General features: G+C 40.2%; 1 protein-coding gene across 2 annotated transcripts in view; it reads left to right on the forward strand.

Annotated features, from left to right (window-relative positions):
* The window catches only part of nfatc2a (nuclear factor of activated T cells 2a), a 72,534-nt gene that overhangs the window by 17,456 nt on the left and 30,039 nt on the right, over nucleotides 1–25,039 (forward strand). For both annotated transcript variants that reach the window (XM_015364578.2, XM_015364577.2), the window contains exons 4-6: nucleotides 10,210–10,412; nucleotides 11,122–11,294; nucleotides 15,069–15,209. In XM_015364578.2, coding sequence (XP_015220064.2) covers nucleotides 10,210–10,412; nucleotides 11,122–11,294; nucleotides 15,069–15,209 — 517 coding nt within the window. The remainder of the gene's footprint in view (nucleotides 1–10,209; nucleotides 10,413–11,121; nucleotides 11,295–15,068; nucleotides 15,210–25,039) is intronic.

Here is a 25,039-nt window from a genome sequence, read left to right on the forward strand (position 1 = left end):
TATCACTTTTAAACAGTTTCACATCATTCAGTTTTTTAAAGTTTACACCTTTTAAAATAAATTTCCAGAATACTTCCTGTCAAAATAAACACACCAAATTGGATTTTTTTATGTTGATGTCTCAAAATGTTTCAAAATACATGGGGCATGGACTTCACCTTACAGTATGTCTATTACCTGCATAGCCAAATGTATGCTTGGGTCTGTCATTAAAGAAAGGTAAGATTCCAGATATTGTTCACTAGGTGGGGAGATCTCCATTTAATTCCACCAATAAACAGACCATATTATACAAATGCTGCATTATTTCTAAGATAAAGAAGCAAATGTGCATTATCCATGTGATTTGTCTTTTCTGATCCCAAAAAGAACTGTTGACTCATGACAGTTACACAGTACATGACAGTATATTTCTAAAATGGATTTTAGCTACAGTTTCACAACACTTTGTCTTTATAGTCTTTACAATGTTTGTCCTGCTGTTTTTTGCCGAATCACTCCACTGCGGTGTGAACCTTTTTTGGCAAAAGGGCTTATTTCTAAAGTCCATTTCCCCTTTTCTCTTTGCAGACAATAGGAAACAGGTGGTGTGTTTTGTAAGCCTATGACAAGGTAGCAACTTTGCTTTCATATGCAAATTGGCCAGAGAGGAGAAGTAAGAGCAATCTCTACCTCATCTCAGAATGGACTGCGAGCATAGGTTCAGAAATGCTGTAAGCAGATACTCCTAATTCCAGTCGTTGGCTTTGTAGATTGTTTAGGAAACTGCCATTTCTTTAATATGCCAAATGAGACAAATATGTCCAGAATCAAGTAGTTATTTTAAAAAACGAAACATACTGTAGCCTGCCTTACACTTTATTAATTAGCATGGCTGTGGAAAACATCAGAGATGCTGTTCAAAGGTCACTTCCCCTCTGCTTGACTGTCTCCCAGGATATTGCACAGTGTCTGTCAGCAGTCAGAAAAGATTATTGCAGTGTTTCATTTTAATGTGTTTAAGAGTGTAATTCCAATGGGTAATAAGAGTCTCTCCCTCTGGCTATGCAAAGTGCTTTATCTCTGATTCCCATCAAGAGTGACCTTTGAGTGATTAGAAAAGGGCATTAGAAATTGGAAAGCTGCTAATTATGCTAGTATCACATGTCAGAAAAGCTGTGATATGGGTCAGATGGTCTCTTGTTTGTAGTCTTTCTAAAGAAGACATTTCTGATCCAGAGGTTGTCGTTTATGAACCACAAAGGTGGGCTCAGGTTGGTAGTGAACAGTGAGCTTTGTGACCAGATTCATTAGAAGCTCAGCGAGCTGAGTAAAGGAAGGGCAGATTTTTATTAACTATGATTAAATTCCTGCCCCTCCTGTCAGCTGGAAATGAATGCCTAGTTTTTAACGCGAGACACGCGCTCTCCTGTCTTCCTCTTCTGCTCTGTCAGTGACAGCGACAGGCTTCACGGAGGCAGCGGGGGCTCAAGTCAGTCATTTACTTTTCCCTTGTGTGCGCAACCAGCAGTGACACATCTTGCGGCCCAGCCTTTCCAAATCCTCCTCCCTGACTTGAAAGTTAGGCTTTTAAAAATAGCTGCACACGCTAGCTGTCTGTGCCCTCAGGATAGGCCTAAACTTGGTTGCTGAATGGTTCTGTTGTAAACAATTGAAAGCCAGATGGATGTTAAGGTCTGCCTGTGACCTTTTTTTTTTCCACAAAAACGGACCCTGAAAAGACACCTGCTTATTGTGGTAACAGAGCTGGCAAAACATCGGCACTGTCATTTTGTTTGTGTTGCTCTTGAGATTTGCAGCTGAGGTCTGATGAAATGACTGGAAGTGTTTGGGTTCCCTCACCAGCTGTGGTTTTGCTCATTGAAAGGCCACGCTGAGACTGGTAGTGACTGAAGCCACAAGAGGACTCCAACATGAGAGAGTTTCACACATCTTCATGCAAAACCTGAGCTGTGTTAGCCATGTCCAGTACTGACTGTGACACAAAACCAAGCAGAAACAAGCATCTGGTAATTAAACCTTGTTATGTAGCGTAGGGCCCAATACAGGTGCCCTTGCTCAATGCTGCTAATTACATCACAAATTGTGGAGGTGGTGTTGTAAAGTTAATTATTTCCTGCAATACAGGGACACCCATTTGAATATGTCAGAGACTTTGAATTGAGCTACAAGCAAAGAAAATAATGAAATAATGACAACCAGCTTTTACAATTCGGTGTTTTCCCAAGATTTGACCACTTCCATACCATTATTACTCTGTTCTATTGTACCGTTTTGAGTGTATGTATGCACAATGGCTGTTTCTCTATCTGTTTACTCAAAGTGTCTGAATAGTTTGGAGTGAATTGGTTAAAGAAAATCCACATCTTAAGGATGAGTTTTGAAAACTACCATATGTTCCAAATTAAACTTACACACTGGTCCAACAATCATGTGAAATAATGTTGCACACATCGCCAGATAATTATTTGAATATAAATAGGCATTATAAACCATTATGTTTAGATATTTGAAATTGATCTCATTCTGGTATAGCATGTTTCCTTGAATGCTGTAACACCATTGATGCACTGTTATTTTGTAATTTTAACTATGTTTTGGCCTCTTACTGATGAGAAAGTTACTATAATTACTGAAAACTTTCCAAGATTCAACTTTTCACTTCTCAATGTATGTGCGTGTGTTGTGTGAAAGCAGCCTAACTACTTTTCTCAGTGATCTTTTTTGTTTTCCAAATCTGTCATGGCTCGTCACCAAGGTAACGGAGTTTACAGATGTTATCTGGAAGCTCTATTGCTACCTGTTTGTTGTGTACTTCCTGCCTAAGTACATGTCAGCTTACTCCCACAGACAGCTTCTTACCTGCTTCACATGTGCTTAAAAAATATCAATCCCGCCCTCACAGAGGAGGATTAATTGAGAATAGGTTGGGAGAGGTTGTGAAGCTTGGATTTTCCTTCAGCAAAATCTTGTCTAAATCTTTTCTTTTTGCCCCTTTTCACATCTGTCCAGGGATAGACAGACCTGAGAAAGTGTCAACTCACTTACTGAGTTGAGTGAATTTTCACATTTCACTCAACTTTTCTGATGAGTGTGACTTTTCTTCTTGTTCTCAGATGGCCTCTATAATATAATTATATATTATATAATTACATCTCAGTTCAGGTGTGAACTGAGATGTGTTTCTTTCTAAGTTAATGGTACTGTAGCTCTTCCCAGTCTCTGGGTTTGGTGACCTGCTTTAAGCTTTCCCTATACTTGATTCTACTGGAATTCTTTGTATTGTACATGTAACTAGCCTAACTCTGACCTTAAACAGTGTTTGCTAGATATATTGTGGAGAAATTAGACAGCACTGGTAATTGAGCATGACTTACAACAACAATTAATTGTAACATTTTCAGATAGCGATGAAATAAATCAAAACACAATTTTTAGAAAAATAGAGTGGTTGCTAACAAATCTTAGAGCTGAGATAAAGTAACTCATTAAATTATAATGATGAATAGTTTTAATCTACACTGTATGTGTTTGCCAGTGATGCTCATCCTAATTGATTTGAACTATCAGTTGTCCCAGCTAGGTAAAAGCATTGTAGTGAGTCGGCTGATTTCATTTGCAGTGCGTCTGCAGCTTATCTTTGGTCAGAGAGACAAATTTCCCAATTAACGCTGTTGAGCGTTATGTGCTGTCTATACTACACTGTGACAACCCTCAAAACAATTGTCAGAATGTTGCATACTAGGTTAATATTGATTTGTGGGATTTGTTTTTTCTGTTTTCTCTGACATTCTGAGGTTAGAAATCCTTTGTGCGGAGAATAGCAGAAGTTTACCTACAAAGCATGCAGTTTTTGCTATTTTTTGACTATTTCCTTCCGCTTTGAGTGCTTTGCCTTACTGCACCAGAAATAATTAGAAGCTGTGTACTGACTGTCTGTCTATGGTTCACTTCTTTTTTCACATATAACCTGTGCGCTCTGGGCAGGGGATTTTGTCATGTAACTGCACAGCTCACAGACACCTGTAGCAAAGATAAAAGGACAGAAATTGAAACACTGCTAATGTTACACTTCCAGTCAGGTTATTGACAACCTTGTTTTTTCTGTTTCTAGTTTGAGACTTTTGAGAAAGCCCTCATCCTTAAAAGGACAGTTAATGTACAGGGCAAAAGGCTGTCGAGGAAAAGATTATGTCAATGTTGTCTGTAGTGTCTTCAGACCTTTGATGTCTTAAGACCAGTATTTTGAAGCAGCACAGGTTGGTTCTTAAGATAATATTACTCATGTCGGGTGGTGTTCCGTGCTTTGGGTAGGTTTTAAGTGATGCTGAGATAACAGTCTGAAACCAGTAATTTCCTTTTTTCAATCTCTCTTAATATACATAGTTATTTGTATAAGGTAATCAAATTAAAGCAAACTCAAAACTGTTTTCTTTAGTCAAGCAATTTGTCATGAGAATATCATACATATATTCATATATATTCAAGTTCAATATACATAGAATTTTAGAATATTTCCATTCATATTGTACTTGCTCATTTTGAACTGCTTGTTGCAGTGTAAGGCAATATATGGCGGTATATCAGTTTAAGACAATTGAGGCAATTTGCTGGAGTAAATTTGAGTTTTTCCTTATTCTGGGGGTGCTCTGATTTTATTTTTTTCCTTTAGCATGTTTTGGATTTTTACAGGTTGAGATTGGTGTGCCGAATCTAAGATTTCCCTTCCTTTTTGTTTCTTCTGATGAACTCCTTGAATGCATTGGTATGTTTAGAGTGGCTATCAGGCTGCGTGAAGCGCTGCCCAATAAGTACAGAAGCATTTTCTCTACAAAAGCAGGCAAAACGTTTCCGTAAGCTTCTGAATTCATTCTGCTGCTGCCATCCTTTCTTACATCATCATTAATGATGATTGAACCACTTCCAGAGGTGGCCGTGCATGCCCAAGGAGAACAAGAATTGGGACGCCACAATTCCCTTAACAAGCCCTGCTGAGAACTTTCTTTATTATAGAGAAGAATTGCAAATCAGAAATAGTTCTGAAAACTGGGGATGATTCATGGTTTCTAATGTGCGTTTCTAGTCTTTCTGCCTCATGGGTACTAACCATTGCTCTTCCACTGTCATGACAGCTTCCTCTTGGACAGCTGCGTTCGGTTTTCTTTGGTTGATCGACATTACATTTTGGGGGTTACTTGGGTTTCTTGATTGCCATCACTTTAGGAATATCACCTGTATTTATAATTGTAGTGAACTCATACAGTAACTGATCCAAACTGCTCCCCTCTCACCCAAGCCTTTGTTTCATCTCCTCCTCCTGTTAGAGTAATTGAACAAATAGTTATTGCAGTTGCAGGTGAAGATCTAATACAGTTAACAATAGTTGTGGAAAATTAGGTTCTTCCCAAATGGCGTGCTGTTTTATACATTCGCAAGGATTTTCTTGGTCCTTAACCCAGCTGTTAGCTTTTTATATTACATTTCATAAGTATTTCTTTAGCAGTCAATGCTGCATATAGCATTTTGAGTGACTTGCCACATGCACACACAACTACACAGACTGACACACACACCGCTGCTGTTTAATACCTTGTGGGTTCTGCATGCTTCCTTCAGGCATTTATGGCCAGAGATGTCAAGCAATTTTGCAAGCAGACTGTGCTGTGAAAATGAAAGAAAAATAGCTTGTTTGTTAGAGGGCGGGCATGCCTTATATTTTACAATTAAATAACATCTTGCTCTTTTTCAGACTGAACTGTATGTAGCTCTGCCAGATACTCTTCATAAAAATGGCTTTCACCAGTAGGAACCTAGAACTGCTCCCAAATCAATAATTTTCTTTTAAAATAAAAATAAAAAATTTAAAAACCTTTTGTCACATGCTCCTGCAATTTTATTGCCTGGATTTCTGCAGAATATACAACCAAAAAGATGTACAGTGAATATAATGGCACGATTATTAAAAGGTCAACAAATAAAAAACATTCCAAGAGGTTATACTGTACATTTATTTAAATATGAAACATCCTTCCGTATCCTTTAATTCTGAAAGCAGTGGGCTTGACCTTGATTTGAATTCTGCTCTAAATGCAAGTCAGAGCACAAGAGATGAAAACTCAACGCTGATTGTTGATCAGTTTGGTCTGTCATGGTTTTGGACATGAACTGATGACAAATGTAGTCTAGTTTTGGAATAATGATAGACAGTGAGAGCATGGATAGCTGTGATTTGTCTAGCTGTTGTGTTAAAGTAGCAATACTAATCAAATCAAGTAAAAGTTTATTTATCAAATGCACAACAATACAGCGTGCAGCAGTAGTTGCTGGCAATGAAATGTCTTTTCTGCGAGCTCACAAAAATCACAGAAATCTCAAAACTAAGGTTATGAAAATAAGGTTACATAATAATAGATAATAGATGTAATAGAAATTGAATAAAACTCAATATGAATAGAGCTGCTACGTGTCCCCGGTGTATGCAATATGTTATGTCCAAGTAGTGCAGTATGCTCAATACAATGAAACCTGTGTGTCTATGTAGCCATAACGGGTGATTTGCTAAAGGAGCTGCAGGTTGGCTGTTTAGCAGTCTTATTGCCTGGAGGTAGAAGCTGTTCTGTAATCTGTTGGACTTTGACCGAATGCTTCGGTACCTTTTACCAGATGGCAGGAGAGAAAACAGGTTGTGACTGGGTTGACTGGGGTCCTTGAGAATAGACCTGGCCTTCTAAAGACATCTAGCTGAGTAGATATCCTGGATGTTTGGTAGCTCACAGCCAGTAATGAGCTGCACTGACTGCACCACCCTCTGCGGTACTTTGCGATCCCGGGTGGAGCAGTTCCTATGCCAGGCAGTGATGCCACCAGTCAGGATGCTCTCAATAGTGCACCTGTAGAAGCTGGCCTGGATATGTGATGACATGCCAAGCGTCTTTATCCTATGGAGAAAGAATAGGTGCTGCCGTTCTGGTTTGACCACGGTGTTGGTGTGGTGGGTCCAGGTTAAGTCCTCTGAGATGTTAACTCCCAGGAACTTAAAACTGCTGACCCTCTCCACTGCAGTTCCATTGATATACAGTAGATAGGTGTTTGATCTTCTCCCTGGTGTTTCCTGTAGTCCACAATCATCTCCTTAGTCTTACTGACGTTCAGAGAGAGGTTGTTCTCCTGGCACCATGCTGCCAGGGTTTCAACCTCCTCCCTGTACGCAGACACTTCACCATCTGGGATCAGGCTGATGACTGTTGTATCGTCCGCAAACTTTTGCTTTTGCTTTTACTTTGCTTTTACTATTGCTTCGTTTACAAAACGGCTAGATGAGATCCTTACTGTATATCATTTAATAATAATGAACTAGATAGATTAAATGGCCTCACCTCAATTTTAACATTGTTTTTAGAGTATTCTAAAGCTAACAGCAATACTACAAGGTAAACCCATGGTATAAGCATAAAGTCATGGCAAAACTATAAAGCTCTGTGTCCATTTAAAGAGGTGGACTTCTATTAAGGTAGGAATTTATTATACCTATTTAATAAGGCATTTATTTTCACCAATATCTCAGCACATTTATCAAGGGTCTTGATCGCTGTCTTCACCTTCATTAACTGTAGGTTCCCTGGTCAATGTTTTCCTCACACGTCTATATGCCTGCTCATGGTTTATATGCAGCTGGGGCTTCACATGTGTTTCACTCTGCCAGCTGCTCTGAGTGCACCACCTATACATGGAGCGTTAATCTTTCTTTCAGGCTTTTAAAAATAAACCTGGCACTTTTCCATCTCCTTTGCATTTCTCTCTCACCCTCCACTCCTACTCATCGGGTTGGAGCTGTGAGGCGCCAATTGTTTCGTTTCGGAAGATCCACCACTGTAAAAGAATGATTTGTTTATGGAAATGTTTGCGCCTTTAGAGCTAATGAGAGGTGTAAAAAGACACGAGAATATGAGACAACATGCTGCGTTGTTTTCTGGAGACCTTGAAGTTTTGAATCCGACTCCAAGCGGCGTAATACAAGAGTGCCAAGAAATTGAGTCAGAAAATGTATGAAGCTGAAGTTTAAGATGTACTTTTCACTAAACTCTGGGGATTAAATTACTGGGTTACCTTTTATTTATTTATTTTTGTGGAAAACAACACAGGCTTTTGTCTTTTTGATAGCGTAAAATAAAAAGTAATCCCATCTTTCGATCCAAATGGAGTTGGCCAATAGTTACAAGTGACACACATTAGGTTTTAGGACTGAATGACGGTGCACTTGCTGGAATTGGAAGTGCATTTAAAACGGAGGACAGGAGACAGCTCTCTACTCATAGGGCCGTTGAACTGTGTAACAGGTGACAAAGCCATGTTGTTGAAGCCAGTTCCCTGGCTTCTTTCAGGAAACAATTGGATGAGATATTTGGATCAATTAGCCACTAACTACCAAATAGCCTAGGTGGTCAAATGGCTTACTCTTGTTTGTAACCGTCCTTATAGTCCCGTGTCTGCGCAAGTATTTTATGGATATTTTAATAAAATTGCTTTTGTATTCACAGTATGTTCTTTCTTTCTGAAAGGTGAGAGCTCGCAATTGTATGCAGTGAATAATAGAATAGCAAAAAAATCCTCTAGTTTACACCAAAACTGTATTGAAATAATCTCAGCCAGCAGTGAAAAGTCTGGCATCTGCCAATTAAATGTGAATGAAGAGCTGAATTGTTCATCCTTATCCTGACGTGTGAATGTTTCTGTGTGATTATTTTAGATTTCAGTTTCAGAAGCAGAATCTTTGCTTTCTGAGTTACAAAAGATGCTAATGTCTTAGGTAGTGTCTATAGGACCAGGACTGGAAAGACTGTCTAGACACCAAACTCAGATCTAGGCCAAAGATTGACAAGTATAATGTAAAACACCCACATAAACATTACTTTCAAGGATTCACGTGTAACTTTACTTAAAGGGTTCTTGAGTTTGTAAGATGTTTTTACCAGGAGCCTCATTTGTGAGCCCTAACACACGTGAAATCTGTTGCACTTTCAGTTCTTTCACAAATCGTACATTAGCCATTTACCACAGGAATTGTCTCTTGAGCTGATGTGTTCTTATTGACCATTGATAACACATTTAGCAAAAATTATAGATTTTTTTGGAGTAAAAGGAAATCAGTAATGAAATCATACGTGTTGAAATGCAATTGAGATTTCTTGCAAAGTTAACAAAAAGTGTGTTAAATATATTCCGAAAATACTTCTTCGCATTTGGTGATGGTGGATTAGTGCTTACAAGGCTATCTGTTCCTGTAAACAATCAGTTGGGTACCACAATTACAGCACTTTTATTCAGAAATCTGAATGCTGAGCTCAACTCCAGACCAGACGCCAATACGAATCAGGCAGTAGAAAAGCAGAATGTTTGTTCTCATACATAAAAGACAGAAGTTAAAAAATGCACAAGCTATAGATGCGAACAAGATGTATTTTAAGAGGGCAACAGGTTCAGACAAGATAACAGCCCTTGAGTGAACCTGCTGCCTGTTTCCGGTATAGAGTTTACACATTTTCTGGCTTATTTGCACATGCACTTTCACACATATTGCATATATATACACAGTATATTATTCATCTGTATCAAATGAAATTGTGCAGAGTCGTTGCCTACCTTATTAGAAAATGTATTGTTTCCAATTACATTCTGGTGGTGTAGTGGCACAGTGGTTAGCATTACTGCCTTGCGGCAATGGGGCTTAGAGTTCAATTCCACACCTGGGGTGCTGTCAGCGTGGAGTTTGTATATTCTCCTTGTGTTCATCTGGGTTTCCTCCAGGTGCTCCAATTTCTTCCCAGATTAATGGGCTTCTGGGAAAATTTGCCCTGTTGTGAGCGTTTATGTGACTGTGTCTTTGTGTGCCCTGTGATGGACTGGGTGTACTCTGCCTAATGTCCATTGCTTGCTGGGACAGGCTCTGGCTCCCCTGCAACCTGAATCAATCGAGATGGATGAAATTCTCCTTATTATTAAATAAAATAATGGATGTGATCCCTGGACATAAGTTTAGAAGTTCTGTGGAAAATCCAGAAGTTGTGAATAAAGATGGTAGTGTTAAATCTTTTCCACCAGCAGTGCATCACACTGTACACAGAGCACAGTGCCCTGTTTATTTAAAGCCAGCGCTGTCCATAGACTACTGCTGTTTGCCTGTTGCTTCAGAGGCCTCTTGTGTGTCTCCAGCTTCATGGCTACAGGGGCAAGGAACCGCTGGGGCTTCAGATTTTCATCGGGACGGCAGACGAGCGGATCTTGAAACCACACGCCTTCTACCAGGTCCACCGCATCACCGGCAAGACCGTCACCACCACCAGCTACGAGAAGGTGATCGGCAGCACCAAGGTGCTGGAGATCCCGCTGGAGCCCAAGAACAACATGAAAGCAGTGTAAGGAAAGCGGCTCCAAAAGACCTGATCCTCGGTCTGCAGGGGCACTCGGTTGCACGGGCTCAGATAGTAAGCCAACCTGGGCTCACATTGCAGCTCAGAGGAGAAGGAGCCTGAAATTTGCTTCGTGTGAATACTTTCCAGTATTTTAAAACCTCATGCCCACCACCACTTGTGCAGCATCTGTGGAGGGGCTTTAATCTGATCAAAGGGGGTAGTTTAAGGCTTATGTGATGTTTTGTGTGTCGGCATAGAACATTTCTTGTCCACTAAAATGGGGAAAGGTGCTGGAGTCAAGAATTAAATTAAAAGAGGTAATTGCTTTGCATACAAATGTCTGACTAATTTGGCCCGGCAAACTGAATGAAGTGAAAGGGTGGATTGTGTGTTGCAAGGAAAAGAATCGGTGTTCGCAAATAAGCCAAACTAAGCCTCCTGAAAGCCTTCTTTCAGGGTTATGAAGAAAAAGCCCTACTTGCATTAATTTAGCAGATGTTTCAGGGTTTCACTGGGTAGATATGTTGTGGTGTTTGGGATAAGTAGTATATAAAAAAATCAGCTTGATGACGTCATATACAGTAGCTTTGCAGTTGAGGTGGACAGCACTACATCTAGGATCCGCCAAGTCTGAGTTCAAAGTATTACCTTGGCCAACTCCTTTCCAGGCCCTTGACAGCATCCTCCTTCTTCATGCCATGTTTCTCTGCAGAATTGACTGTGCCGGCATCCTCAAACTGCGAAATGCGGACATTGAGCTGAGAAAAGGGGAAACGGACATCGGCAGGAAGAACACAAGAGTGCGTCTGGTCTTCCGCGTCCATATACCCCAGCCGGGGGGCGCTGTGGTGTCTCTCCAAGTGGCCTCCAACCCCATTGAGTGCTGTAAGTCTTTCTAAAGCCTACCTTGTCTCTCTTACATTGTAGGGCTTTGATGTACAGCCTTAAATTGTCCTCTTGTATTGTAAGCTGAATTGGATTGATTTCAAGGCTTTTCCAGGGTATATAATTTCCATTGCAAAGCAGTTTTATCAATTTTTGTCTTTTTTTTTCAGCCGCACACTGTCCCGCACGTTGTTGCTGACAAAGCAACAAAACAATGTGATTATGTAGCATTATTTGAGCTGCACACACCGGTCTCCATATTAGTCAGTACTCTAAAAATAAATGGGCTTAAAATAACATCTGAGTAACAGGATCTTTGTGTGTTTCCTAATTCTGTCTTTCTCATTATAAAAACAGTAAGGATAGCATGATAAATAAAGGCAGGAGTAAATATATTTTTGTTACTTACTTTGATATACAGTATCTATGGGAAAACACAGTTTATAAATAGATATTGTACAGTCTGTAGTATTGGCTTGCTCACAGTATAGTCAAGATTTGACCGACTCAGACAAAGGTTTCTTCAGACTGCATTCAGCTGTGTGATAGTGGGTTTGTGATTCTTTAATTCTGTCAACTGAACAACCCTGAGAATTAAGAATATGAAACAAGTGAATCTTGAATTAACGCCACATTTGTTATATGGATAAACGTATTTGATGGCATGGCATTATGGCACAGAGGTTAGCACTGCTGCCTTACAGTGTTGGGGACCTGGGTTCAATGGAGTTTGTATGTTCTCCCCATGTTTGCATGGGTTTCCTTCTACAGTCCAAAGACAGGCTGGTAGGTGAACTGTGTTCTGGGAAAATTGTACCTAGTGTGAATGTGTGCTTGTTTGTGTCTGTCTGTGCCGTGCAATGGATTGTTGTCCTGTCCACGGTGTATCCTGCCTTGCGCCCATAGCCTCTAGCCCCTCCACGACCCTGACTTTGAAAATGCAGTGAGAAAATATGATGGAAGGATTATTTTCAGGCCTTGCATGGCTTTTTGTCATAAATAATTTGCTGTCATTAATGAGATCTTCCGTGTCGTTTTTGAAACAAGACCAATCCCTAAGTGTCCATCATACGGCATGCATAGACACGCCCACACTCACACTTGGGCCACCTTTTCCTGAAGCCAATTAACCTACCAGCATGTCTTTGGACCGCGGGAGGAAACCAGAGAAGCTGGAGGAGGCATACAAACTTCATTCAGATAGCACCCCAAGAATTGAACACAAATGAACCCCAAGTTAAATAAAGTCATCAGCATGAAGCTTCATTAAATAAGTCCTGAATGCACTGTCCTGTGAGCTCTGTTAGGAAGACACTTGTCGGTTGTTTGTTCAAGTGGTAGTTTTTATAATGCGTCACTTAACACCTAAGAAAAGCTTTAAAATGTCTGACGGATTGTCTACAGTGTAGAGCTGTTTTATTACATTAGTGGCATTATTATGTCACTGAGCCTAACCTTAATATGTCTTATTCTGCCAGCATAATCCTGGAAAATTCTTTCAAGGTCAGCCTTAGTTCCTCTTTCTTCGTTCGGTAAATGAACATTTCGTCACACACACACACCATTTAGAAATTCATGGTGGTAACCCACTGCTTTGTCTGTTCCTAATCCCATTCTGGAAATACAAGGACAGGACCTGACATAGCAGTGTGACTTCTGAGTGACATGGATGAAAGATGGCAGATTTGGGACTGATGGCAGAAGATACTGTATACCTGTGACACTTTTAAAATCGATGTATTCAATTAATAAGGAAAGAAAAAGTCTGTGAGCAGAAAAGCTCACAAGGTCTTAGGTCCTGCATTGAATGGATTTGTTAGAAAAATGCCATATTCTTCTGAGTGTTTTGAATCCTTTAAGTTAAATCCAGCCTTTCATATTCTTAACTCGAGTCTTAGGCTGAAGTGACCACAAACATTTCAGTGATGTTTGACGGTTACTGATATTCAAAAACTGGCAAAGAATTACGTCAATCTCTTCTGCGCTTTTGGCATCCATGACCAAGTGCAGAAACTGCCATGTGTAGTTTAAGAATCAGGTTGTTTAATGGAAAGGCTGTTGAAAACCAAAAGCGCTGTCCTATATGGAAAGTGCTCAAGTTCTTAGAAAAGGTTGTCTGTGACGATGATGCACCTCTTAAATGAGTCACAAGGTAAAGAAGGTGCTAGTTAAAGCCGAGACATCAGCAGCATTTGTCTGCTAATCAAATTCCATAACACCACTGATGTCACAAGCAGAACTGCAAATGTGTATATGTGTGTATATAAACATGCCGTGCTTAAGCTGAATGCTTTGGTCTGTATTGGAAAAAACACTCCTGTTAAGTTAAAACCTATTTATTCCTTTTCAGAAAATAGCCTGATACATACTCTACTAATTTCATAGCTTTTTTTAACTTTTATTTTGTCCCATTGGGAGTTTGCTTTTTTTATTTCTAAACATCTGGTGGTAAACTGAATACAGTGTCAAAGTTGTCCTGTGAAAGGAAATTATGGTGAGTTAAATTCTTTACAGCGTAGTGTAAAGATAGTGTACAGTTCAACCAGAATTCTCCATTGGCTGCTCAGTTTATTTTCAGACCTATCAGCTTTATGTTGCAAAATTCAGTTCTATAGCAAAATCAGTTAACAGAAATTGAAAACTTTAGAAGTAATGAAATCACTTGTATTTCTGAGTAAAGCTATGTGAGTTGATTAACTCCATCAAAGTTTAGAGGAAGGAAAAAAGTAGAAAGATACCATGATGAACAACTGCTAAAGTGCAAAGGCAGTTTGGCAAAGTTTTTGGTTTTCAAAGCCTCGTCTTGTATCTTTGCAAACAATTTTGTTACTAAGGCTGTGTTGTGTTGAAGAGCCTTCATAGTTTCTCGTCCCCTAGAGCAGAAGGCAATAAACATGGTTTAAATCCATTAACCTGTCATCGGCCATTAGGTTCTACTGCTCTATACTTTCCAGGGGTGGAAACACAGTCATGGATTGTTGCAGGACTGAGGAGCACAGTATCCTCACAGGATAATGGACAGTGCAGCTCTGGGCAGAGCACTCCGAGGTTAACTCCATGTTGTATCCACCTCATAAACTGCCTTGAAGGATTTATGGTTGTTACCCTTGGTTGGGAGAGTCAACATTCGGTGAAAGATCTTAGTCAACGCAGAAAGAAAATCGTAACATCCCTGTTAAACATAGATTCTGTTGGTGTTAATTTACACCCTCGGTTTTGTTTATTTGTACATATTCTTGGCAGGTAATTGGAAATGATTGTGATCTAACAAGACAAGACGACAACGTCACCTGCAACCAAAAACAGATTAAGTACAGATATTAGTAGAAGTTTTGGCACTCAGTCTATTCACAAATAATTACAGTGTATGTATTTTGCAGATAACCCTTGTGTCTCAGTCCAAAGGAGTCCTAATAAATTCTGCTTCAGAAAAGTCCAGAATATTAAAAGAGGTTTTGAGTTTCACTATGGGCATTCTTAATATATAAAGTACCATTTTTTATTGCCAGGTCAAAGACTCCTGATTGGATGACAGAGCATAAAATACGGAGTTCTTAAAAAATAATTAACTTCTTACTATACGTTCTGTGACATTGAATTAAATATGATAGACTTTTTAGGATCCTAAAGTTGCAAGACTGGGGCGTGAGCCGTCTTAAGGCATGAACATAGTAACAGCCACTTGGTCCGAGGCTTTCTCTGGAGAAGAGTCTCAGGGAGCTCTTGCTATGGACTTTGCTTGGTCTCTTACCCCTCTCCGGTCTGCGTTCACAGCTCAGAGATCCGCCCACGAGCTCCCTATGGTGGAGAAGCAGGATACAGAGAGCTGCTCCGTCCTTGGGGGCCAACAGATGATCCTGACGGGGCAGAATTTTACCTCGGATTCCAAGGTAGTCTTCACAGAGAAGACACATGGTGAGTCCTGTTTTTCTTTTTGTCTCAGGAGGCCCCTGCATCGAAGGAGACATTCTAGAAAAAAAAATGCTTTCGAAACAAGACGCAAAAACAGTGGTCAGGGATTGGCTGGGTGCTTTATGCTGAGTTAGAAAAGGTTACGCTGGAAATCATGCAAAGTGCACTACCACAGTGAAATCAATGTTCATATGGAGGTGTGTGTTATTCTGTTGACAAAAGCAGTGGGAATCCATGGGTTAAGTGCTGTAAAAACATAATTTAAACACGAGCATAGGAATGTGGTAGTGGTAAAATACAGCACAGGTCTTCTAATTCTAATAAAACTAAAATATTTTATTTTAGTTTGTTATGAGTTTTAAATGCTGGTATTGCCACTCATAATCTCACTGAATTTTTGTCAAAATAAAAACAGTGTATATCATTTTTTCATCTTAAATTCTATCCCAGGGGAAATGATGGCATGGCGATTAGCCCTCCTGCCTCAAATCTCATGGTTTCAGTTTGGGCCCAGGGATCCTTCTGTGTGGAGTTTGCACATTTTCTGTTGATAAAGCTGTGTGCTGCGTCATTCAGTTTCCTCCCACAGTCTAAACACACACTGCCTAGGCTCTCTGGCATCTCTAAAATTGTCCCTATACTGTTTGTGTGAGTTCATGTAGGGGTGTATGCACTCTTACTTGTGCCCATTGTCTGCCAGGTGGGGATCCAACTCTCCTACATACTGTATTGAACTACACAGTTACTGAAAAGAGACGGGTTTAATTTGATCCTTCCCACAGTTATTGACAGCAGACATGTGCAATCATTTCATGGCAATGCAATGTTATTGCTTCTCAGGTTGTTGAAGCAGGGAATAGTAATTTGTCGCAATACTAACTGTCTCGTCATGTGCAACATCTGCAGATAACACAATTTAGATGTGAAAAACACTGTAAAAAGTCAAGGTTCCAATGTTCCTTTACTTTACTGTGATACATATTCTCCATTTGAGCTCTGAATGTACTGCATTGCACTTGTCTTTGATCTGGCAAAGTGAACAAAGCAGGGAAAGAGGAAGCAGTGTTTAATGCAAATCTTATCAAAATCTACTTTTTCTGCAGCGTCTTCCTTTCACAAAAGATCTGTTTTGAGTTCAAATGATAGATTTGAGCTCTTTTCGATTTTTGATCCTGCTATGCTCTGCTGTGTCGCTTGGCAGTTTCCACAACCAACTAGCTGATTTCTCTTGATCTCATTAGATGACTAATCCAGTGGTTTACCTCTAAGCTGACTTTTCTTACACAAAAGGGTGGAGTGGTGATTTGCGTTCTCTATATCAAAGGCCATCCCTGGTAGAGTACTTCAGTGAACAGAGGTTGACAAGGTGCTTTGTGTGCCTGAGATTCGTTGGCATGGGACCTGAGCTTAGCCAGATGTAGAAATCCACAGCACATGGTGCCACAAGCTGTGGTATTGGACAAGAGAAAAGAAAAAGCAGCAAACTGCAGACGATTCAAAGACACCATTTCAAAAGGCAGAACGATTGTGAGTATAGGCCAGCATAAGTGAAACAAGCAGTTTCAGCGGGTTTGTTTTCACACATGCTGTATATTGATGGCTTGCACCAAAATCAACAGGTGATAAGCTATTTTTTTTGGTGTGGCTAGAATTAAATGAAAAAAAAAATGACTGTGCTGGGGGTGAATATCGCAAGCAAAATAAAGATCTGGCATGTCTGACATCACCTGCTGTATAAATTGCCTTGAGGCGGGATGTGTGACCAGCAAGTTTTCTCTCTTTCCTGCTCCTGTGCCTACACATCTGTAACTGCTCAAAGAGGAATATTCAGCATTTCCAGTTAAGCAAAGGGTTAGAAAAGGCCAGGACACACAGTTTACGGCAGGATTTGCATACATCTGATATGAGTGAAGTTTCACTTTCCTTTGCCCTTTCAGTCCAGTCTGGATCCAGGCATTATCATTGTCTCTTTAATTTTTTATCTTGAAATGAGTTGATAGTTGATAGCATGTCGTCTGCTCTTTATTGGATTGACACAATGTAAAACCAAGATATACATAAGGGGGTGACAGATTCATCTATGTTGTGTCATTTCTCATTCATTCAGAAGCCATTGCTTTAGAGTGCCACATAGCTCTTGAGGGATGTACAGTAATCCGTGTACCAACTCCTTATGGGGATTTCTCTCAGAGAATACAGTTCACTAGCAAAGCTTATATCCAGTAAACGAGGTTGACACTGAATCTGGGGGTGCAAACTTGCACAGAGGTTTAGTTATTGTCTTGTTTTATAAGCCACAATCTAGTAGATAGTCTAACAGCAGATGCTGGATATTGTTATACTACATACGTTTGCAGAAAAAGGCAGGTGATATACAGTAGAGGGTACATATTAAATTATTGAGCTGTACTTCTTAATTCATGTGATTTGAATTTGCCTACAGTTTTCAAAACTGCCACGTAAAAGGGAATCTCATTCCCTTGGGTTGCTGAACAATAAATTAAACTAAGATGTCTGGCACCGCGCTTTAAAATTTGATCTGAGGCGTTCAGACATTTTTGGTTATCTCTGCGGTGGTGTGGTGCTGCACACTTGCTTGGATGTGTATTTTATACATATCTGTTGAGTTCGATCTGCTCAGAGATAATGACGGAAAAAAAAAATGCTGAAAGCAATGTGAACACCATGAAGGGATGTTCAGTTTTACGAGAATCACAGATCTAATGCTTAGGCACGGTCAGGCCAGAGGGTCAGGCTAGAGGATAATTGTGAAATGGGGATGAGATAACCATCTAAGGCTTTTGCATGTCCTTAATGTTGCTACATGGTGCACTTCAATGTCCTGGCCACGTGACAGCATGAGTCATATCTGGAAGTGTCAGACCAGTTAACTTGATAGGAAGAAAGGAAGGAAAGCAGACACAAGGTTGCGCAGCACAAGCACTTATCACTAGCTGTTTCACTTTCTGCAGTGGGCAGCCACTCAGCGGAGTAATCGCGAGCCGCCCGTCTCCCAGAGTGGCACAAGTGGCACCCACACGTTTGCACTTTCCACATCCACACTCGAATGACTTCCAGTCCCACGGATCTACTGTCGCCCTTGAGCACCGCGCCATCAAGTAGCGATCAGCCAAGTTGGATCTCTGTAGTCCCTTCATCAAGGAGATCAAAGGGACGTTTGATAGCGGATAGAAAAAGGAATGCCACATTTCCTTTATGAGGAAGAAATCGACCTGCACTTTTTTTTTCTTCTAAAAAATCATCCTGATCAGTTAAGCCACACTATGGATAGCATGCCCAGTCCTAGTTCAAGAGAGCTGCCTGTTTGGTCTGTGATCTTTTGACACGCTAGTGGAAAAGGCAAGGCGTCTTCTAATCTAAATTCCATACATTTGATGTGCATGAGTTGCAGAAACTTGAATATGAGGGAGGCACTGCATTACAGTTCTTCTTCGTGAGGGAGTGCTTTCCACAGACAGGACCTTCAGAGGAGGAATTCCTGATCAAAAAGCATAAAATGTGACATTTTCAAAACAGCATAGAACAGATGTCAGTCTTTCAGCAGTTGAAATAAAGTTTGTCAGCATGTTAACTATGGAAAAAATGATTTCATAGTTTCTCGCTTCACTCCCTATAGCAACCTAAGGAAGTGTATCACAATTTTTTGACACTTTCCTGCTTAATGTTTTTTATAGCCAAAGCTTTCTCTAAAACCAGATCTGTATCTATAGCCAGATATCTAAACCCTTTAGAACCTTGTGTGGCACGTTGTTGTGATGCTAACTCTTTCACGATTAAGACATCGGTATAATCAGCCTTTTTCTTAGGAACTCCATGCAGCTGCTCCAGAGCTTGTAGAATAGGACACGCATGACTTGCTGCCTATTCAGACATGGCCAGATGTGGTGTGTTGCCTTTCTCTGCAACATTGCAGTTCACACCAGCTGCAATACGTACATGATATGAGAAAGTAAAAAGAATCTTTGCTGCTTTGTCACTACAATACCATAATAGAAAAAAAAACTATAACTGACAATTGACAAATTTGTGTAAGCAAATATTAACCTCTTTTATTAATATTGTAAAACAAACGTACATCAGTATACATCAGATTTCCATTTTCCCCCAGAATTACCCCATATTCTCTGATACATGTCTTTCTGGTCCTATGCTTTCCAGCAAAGTGGGGGTTAAATTGATTCCATTCATCTTTTCATTTGGATTTCAATGTATTTCCTAGCACTACATTTTAACACAAAGATTTACTGTATGCAGGTCTGGAACAAAATACCCAGCTTTGCTGCTAAAATTGACACCTTGTGATCTTTTACGACATGGCTGGATGATTCCAGAATATTTCGATCCAGAAAAGTAGGATGAAAAGAATTGCTTTCTCTCCTTTTGTGACAATCCTTGTGTTCTTGTGTGAAGTAAGAAAGAGTGGCCAGAGATCTCAACCTTCAATTAACAAGTCTTGGTTAACAAGCCAACTACCTCTTTGCTTTGTAAAACTTGTGAAACTGCTTTCATCCGTTTGCTTCTGAGCTACCATGGCTTACAAGCTGGAGCTGGTCATGAGAAGCCAAAGCTGTTGCACAATCTCGATTTTTTGCTGTTTGTTTCTAATCCTCCATGGTTTCTTTACTGGTATCCCCAGCGGACCTGCGGGTTCCAGTTCTCGGCACGGTTTCTGTTGTTTCTGTTGCTCCGTGAGTGCCTTGAGTGACTCATAGGCCCGTTTGCGCGGCGTTGCTTGTGAATGACCCTGTCGGCTTAAGAAACTGGCTCCTGCAGGGAACAGCTTGGTGCACCGGGTCTGCATACAGTGAGTCAGACGTGCTGGTCTGTCTCGGGGATCTTGTCCTGTTCTATTATGACATTCAGTAGTTAAGCTGGACAAGCTCTATTAAAGAAATAAGAAAAGGATTGCCATTGTTTTGGAAGGTTTCCCTGTGTGACACAGAGTTTTGGAACTGGAATACTGTGAAATCCTCTGGAAGGGAGACAGCTGCCTTTGGCTGGGATCCACCAGCTCTTCTCTAATTACTGTACGAGACGGAGAACGAGCGCCAAGCTGGGCTTCATCGTTCCTTTCTTTGATGGCTAATTGCGAGGAGAGGGACTCCTCTGGACGATTCTGAAACAAAGCAAAACAATAATAAAAGCCAAAATAGAAGTCGACCACCTGTTGTTGCTGAAACGGAGCAAATTGATCATAAATTCTGAAGTAGAAAAAAGAATCCTGGCACACGGTACGGAATTCCCCTCTCCTGCTTACTCATATCATCCATATGCAATTCATTTCAATTTGACAAGGGGTTTCCCACATAATGTATAGCGGTTTTTAAAAAAAATTAAATGGCTTTCTGCCTCTTTTCTCCTAATCTCATGAGTAATGTCGCCGAGTTCTTTTTCGCAGTGCTCATGGTTACAAAGTATTGTGATTGAACACAGCCTCTAGATTTTGAATCTATGCTTCTGAAAGAAACAAACAAAAGAAGCAAGGAAGCAAGGGTCTGCTCTTGTTTCACACCAACATAAGAGTTAAACTGCTTCGCTCTCCCGCTGTGGTTTTGTGAAGCACACTTGTTCAGCCTGGTGAAGTGCAGATTCACCTAAAATGGGGTCAGTTGCAGAGAATGGAGAAGCTTCTGCACCTCTCTGGCAGTGTATTATGATAAATGCCCCCAAGCCCCCAAGGACTTGAGGTAAACAATGTCTTTCACGAGTCCAGCCCCTTCAGCTGTTCTGGTAGCTGTTCATGTACCTGGGTCGACTGAGTAAACACAGCAACAGCTCTATGTGCTTTGGGAACTGGAAACCCAAAACCATCTGGTAATGTGCCCCATAATAATTACTCAGTAATGCCCACAGCCCACCGACATGGACTGGGTGGCAGAGAAATGAGGCGTGTATTGAGTAGGCATTTCTTTATACCGAGAGTCATGGGGATCATCATCAACCTCCCCAGCTGTGCTGTTAAATGACTCATAAAGTGAAAGGGCCTTATCTAGTTTGTAACATTACTTAGCTCTTTGCATCCAAAAAGTTACCCAAAACCAGTTCAAATGAAATGTGTTCTTTTTCTGTCAACAACTTTAAATGTTCGCCTGTTGGAATGTGAAAAGGTTCTGTGTGGGTAATGTTGCTTGCTTTTTCTTAGCGCAGAGTGTGTATCTGAGTACGTCAACATCCGATGTCTGTTTAATCTGTGATCTTAATTTGTCAGGTTAGCCCTGGCTAGTTTTCTTATTTTTACTCGCTGTTTTAATCTCATTTTTGAGTGATGTTGTGAGCTGCTAACTACAGCTCCTGTCCATACTTGGACCCTGAGGTCAACACCCTGGTTTTTAATGACCATACACTCAGGATCTCAATTTAACATCTCGATGCAGGATCGCACACACTACAGTACAGTGTCCCTGGTCATTGTTTTGGAAATTCTGGTCCAAACAGGACAGAGCACCACCTATTAGTCCACCAGTACCTAGTCTTCTCAGACTAGATCAGTCCAGTAACCAAGGCAATGGGGTCTTTTTCTTTTTAAGCAAAAGGCCTAAATGAGGAATGTGTAACTGAGCTGTCTAGCTGAGCCACGGTTACGGAAATAGCTGTTGAGCAGAGTGTGAGTGGTTATCATAACGGTAGTGAAATAAAAAGTGGGGGAGGTGTGTAACCCCCCCCCCCCCCCCTCGAAACCTCCCATAACAGCAGCGTTCACTCCCTTAGCTTAGGTTTGTGAAATATTGACAACTGCGTTTCCTGTCTCAGGAAACCAATTGCATCGCTGTCTGCGCACTTTCAGGGAGATGGCTTCAAGTTGCTGCTTCATGCTGCTTGCATGACATTGAAGGAGAGCGCACATTTAGGACTCTCAGAAACGTCTGCTACACCTCTCTCACCTAGACAGCATGGCTATATCTGGACCCCCCTACATACAATACATGCAAAGTTATGGCTTAGTTTAAATTTGCTTTGTTATGTCTGACACCACGCACGAGTTTGAAGGAACAGGAAAGAAGTCTGTATTTTCTGAGGCTTGTAGATTTTACATTTTTTACATGTGTATTTTTGTATTCTGCTTATGACATCGAATTGTGTTATTTGCTGCTTCTTTTTGAAGTAACATGCTCCCTCTCAATTTGTGATTGACTTTAAGCAAACTGGTCCACGCATTTTTGCAAAAGAGAGAGAGGCAACAAACCACCCAGTTAAAATAAGTCATCTAGGCTGCAGAGGAATATTTTGAGCAGTAGTGTAGTGTAATTTGCTGAATACACCCACACCCTTACAAAAAGAGTGTATTTTGAAGCACATATTTCTCTATGGGGGCAAAGAAAGTTAATTTTAGTCACATCTTTTGCTGAAATGCTAACATTACCAGCATCTGTGGTGAAGTTAACCACAAAAAGTTCATGGTTCAGAAGAAGTAGACAAACTGTAGAATTTCCATCTTTTAATATTTAGTTTTCTAACCCTACTCATGAGACGTTACAGTGTTGCTAGTCTTCCCACGCAGACTGCTTCAAGTGTGTTCTACAAGTTATAATTACAGTTTTTAGGAGAAATATTGCTAAGTGCAGAAAATAATTAAAATGTGTATGATGTCTCGAAAGTGAATTAAAAGTTCAGACTCCGAACACTAAAAACACAAAGTCATGCATCATCCAGTTCAAATTAATTGGGGCACATTAACATGCTGTGCAAAAGTGTGAAAAACACATATTGACTCTTTATTCATTACGTTACAGCCAATACTGTAGCTGCTGTTTTCCCAAAAGCAAGCTTTCACAAAGTGTCCTTGGCCTTTCAATAAGCATGAGTGCCTAGGAACATGAAAACAAAATATTTTATGAATGTATTTCAATATTATCTGTTTTTGCAGAAGGTTTTATGTCTAAAATATTTTTCGTAGATAAAATTATATTTTTTTTATGTATAAAAAAGTAAATATATATATTTTCTAACTGTTTATTGTGTAATTTGTCCTCAGATGGGACATAAAAATATTTTTAAAATAAAAAAACAGATGCTCGAATTTAAAAGAAACTGATAATAGGATATCTCCTCTGTACGATGTGCAGGTGCAGTACCAAGGTATGGCTAGCTCAAGAGAAGAGATTGGTTGTATGACTGTTTAGGAGAAAAGACGTGTTAAAAAACAAAGAAATAAAAATAAAAAACATCATCCCAAATAGAAGCATCTTGTAAAGAAAAATAAACAAATTACTGTGAAATGTTCCTTTATCCATCATGGACTCACATATATTATTTTGGAGTGTCAATGAATAGCCACATTTTCAGTCCATTTAGCTTTTCTGACATGACTCAGTCTGTATTTCTGGAGTTCACAGAAAACAAGAGGTCCATTTAAAACACAGAAAACAGAGATGGCCTGTAGACTGGCTGCTCTTGACCACCTTGAGCCTATGGAAAAAGGGAATTCCTCCACAAGGCTTTCAGTGCTTCTCCCACCTTCCCTTGTTATCACTGGCCTTGACCCAAAGGCTGCTTTTAAATAAATCATGGGACGGGCTCTTTTCTGTACACTGGAATTGCAGTGGCATGGACTGAGCAGAAAATGTGTAGCCGTACTGTATTAGAATGTCCAGCTTTGATACAAAGATGGCGTGTGACACAATACCTAGCACAAAAGGGAACAGGCACAAACACAGCAACCTCCTCCCCTAGCCTTATGCATCAGGCAAGAACTGACCCAAACCCTGACACAGTATCCCTCTTCCAGAAACCCTTTTCACATATACTGAAGCAGATAATGTTTTCTTGTATAAGGAAATTTGCTATACTTTTTTCTGGATGCTTGGACTATAAAGGTAGTTTTTTTTTCTCGGTTGCCTCCGGTGTAGAATGTTATCTCTCCAACAAATACCTCAGCGTACAGTGTAGATTAACATTAACAAGTTGCCAGTCTTGGAAGCAGATGTTTGCTAAGTGATAAACTGACCCTGATGCTCCCAAACGCTGATGCTTGTTAGGCTTATAATCCTCATAACTCCACTAGCACAGAGTGAAGCTTCTATTTGAAATCTGAGATTAAAGGTTACTCTGTGTGCTGTGAATTCAGGTCCCTATGACCGAGATAGATATATATATGTAAAGGGGATGTAGCAAAAAGTGAGATGGGATCATAGGTGGTGATTTCAATCTCCCTGCTCAGGAATGGGGCAGCAAAGCGTATTATGAAATAAAGTACACAATACAGAGACATAATTATGATTCCCAGTACATAGAAGTTTGGTTCTATTTCACCACTTATGGGCCTTTGTACGCACTTTAATAAGAAAGTTAGAAAATTAAATACAGTACACATGTACACATTTCAGTATCATTTTCAACTGCACATGCTTATGTATAGTTCATTTACCCATAAGTAAGACGAGTTTCAAACCGGGTGTGAGCTGATATTGTAATCCATAGTGAGTTCAATACAGAAATTCAGAGTCTAGTAGCCCTCACATGACATTGTGGTCCTGAGGGTCTGCTACTGAGGTGCTATGCAGGGATGCATAGTTCTGGATAATTGACAGTGGGAAATAGAGCAGAGTCCCGACCAATCAGCTGAGAATTGTGTTTGACTGATGAGTTTTGTCACATAATTACAGGAAATTGATTGAGCCTAGTAGTGTCAAGTCATATTTCCTATAGTCCTGCATTTCTGCCTTTGAAGTGTCAAAACTGTGTGGGGATTCGGTAATGGTTGAGAAAGGTTCCACAAGGATGCTGTTAATGTTTAAACTGAAAGACTGGCTCAATATATTCAGTAACAGAGATCACATACAGTATATCTTTGAGACTAGTTTTCCATGGGTTAT

Source organism: Lepisosteus oculatus, chromosome 16 (assembly GCF_040954835.1).
Source record: "Lepisosteus oculatus isolate fLepOcu1 chromosome 16, fLepOcu1.hap2, whole genome shotgun sequence".
Taxonomy (NCBI): domain Eukaryota; kingdom Metazoa; phylum Chordata; class Actinopteri; order Semionotiformes; family Lepisosteidae; genus Lepisosteus; species Lepisosteus oculatus.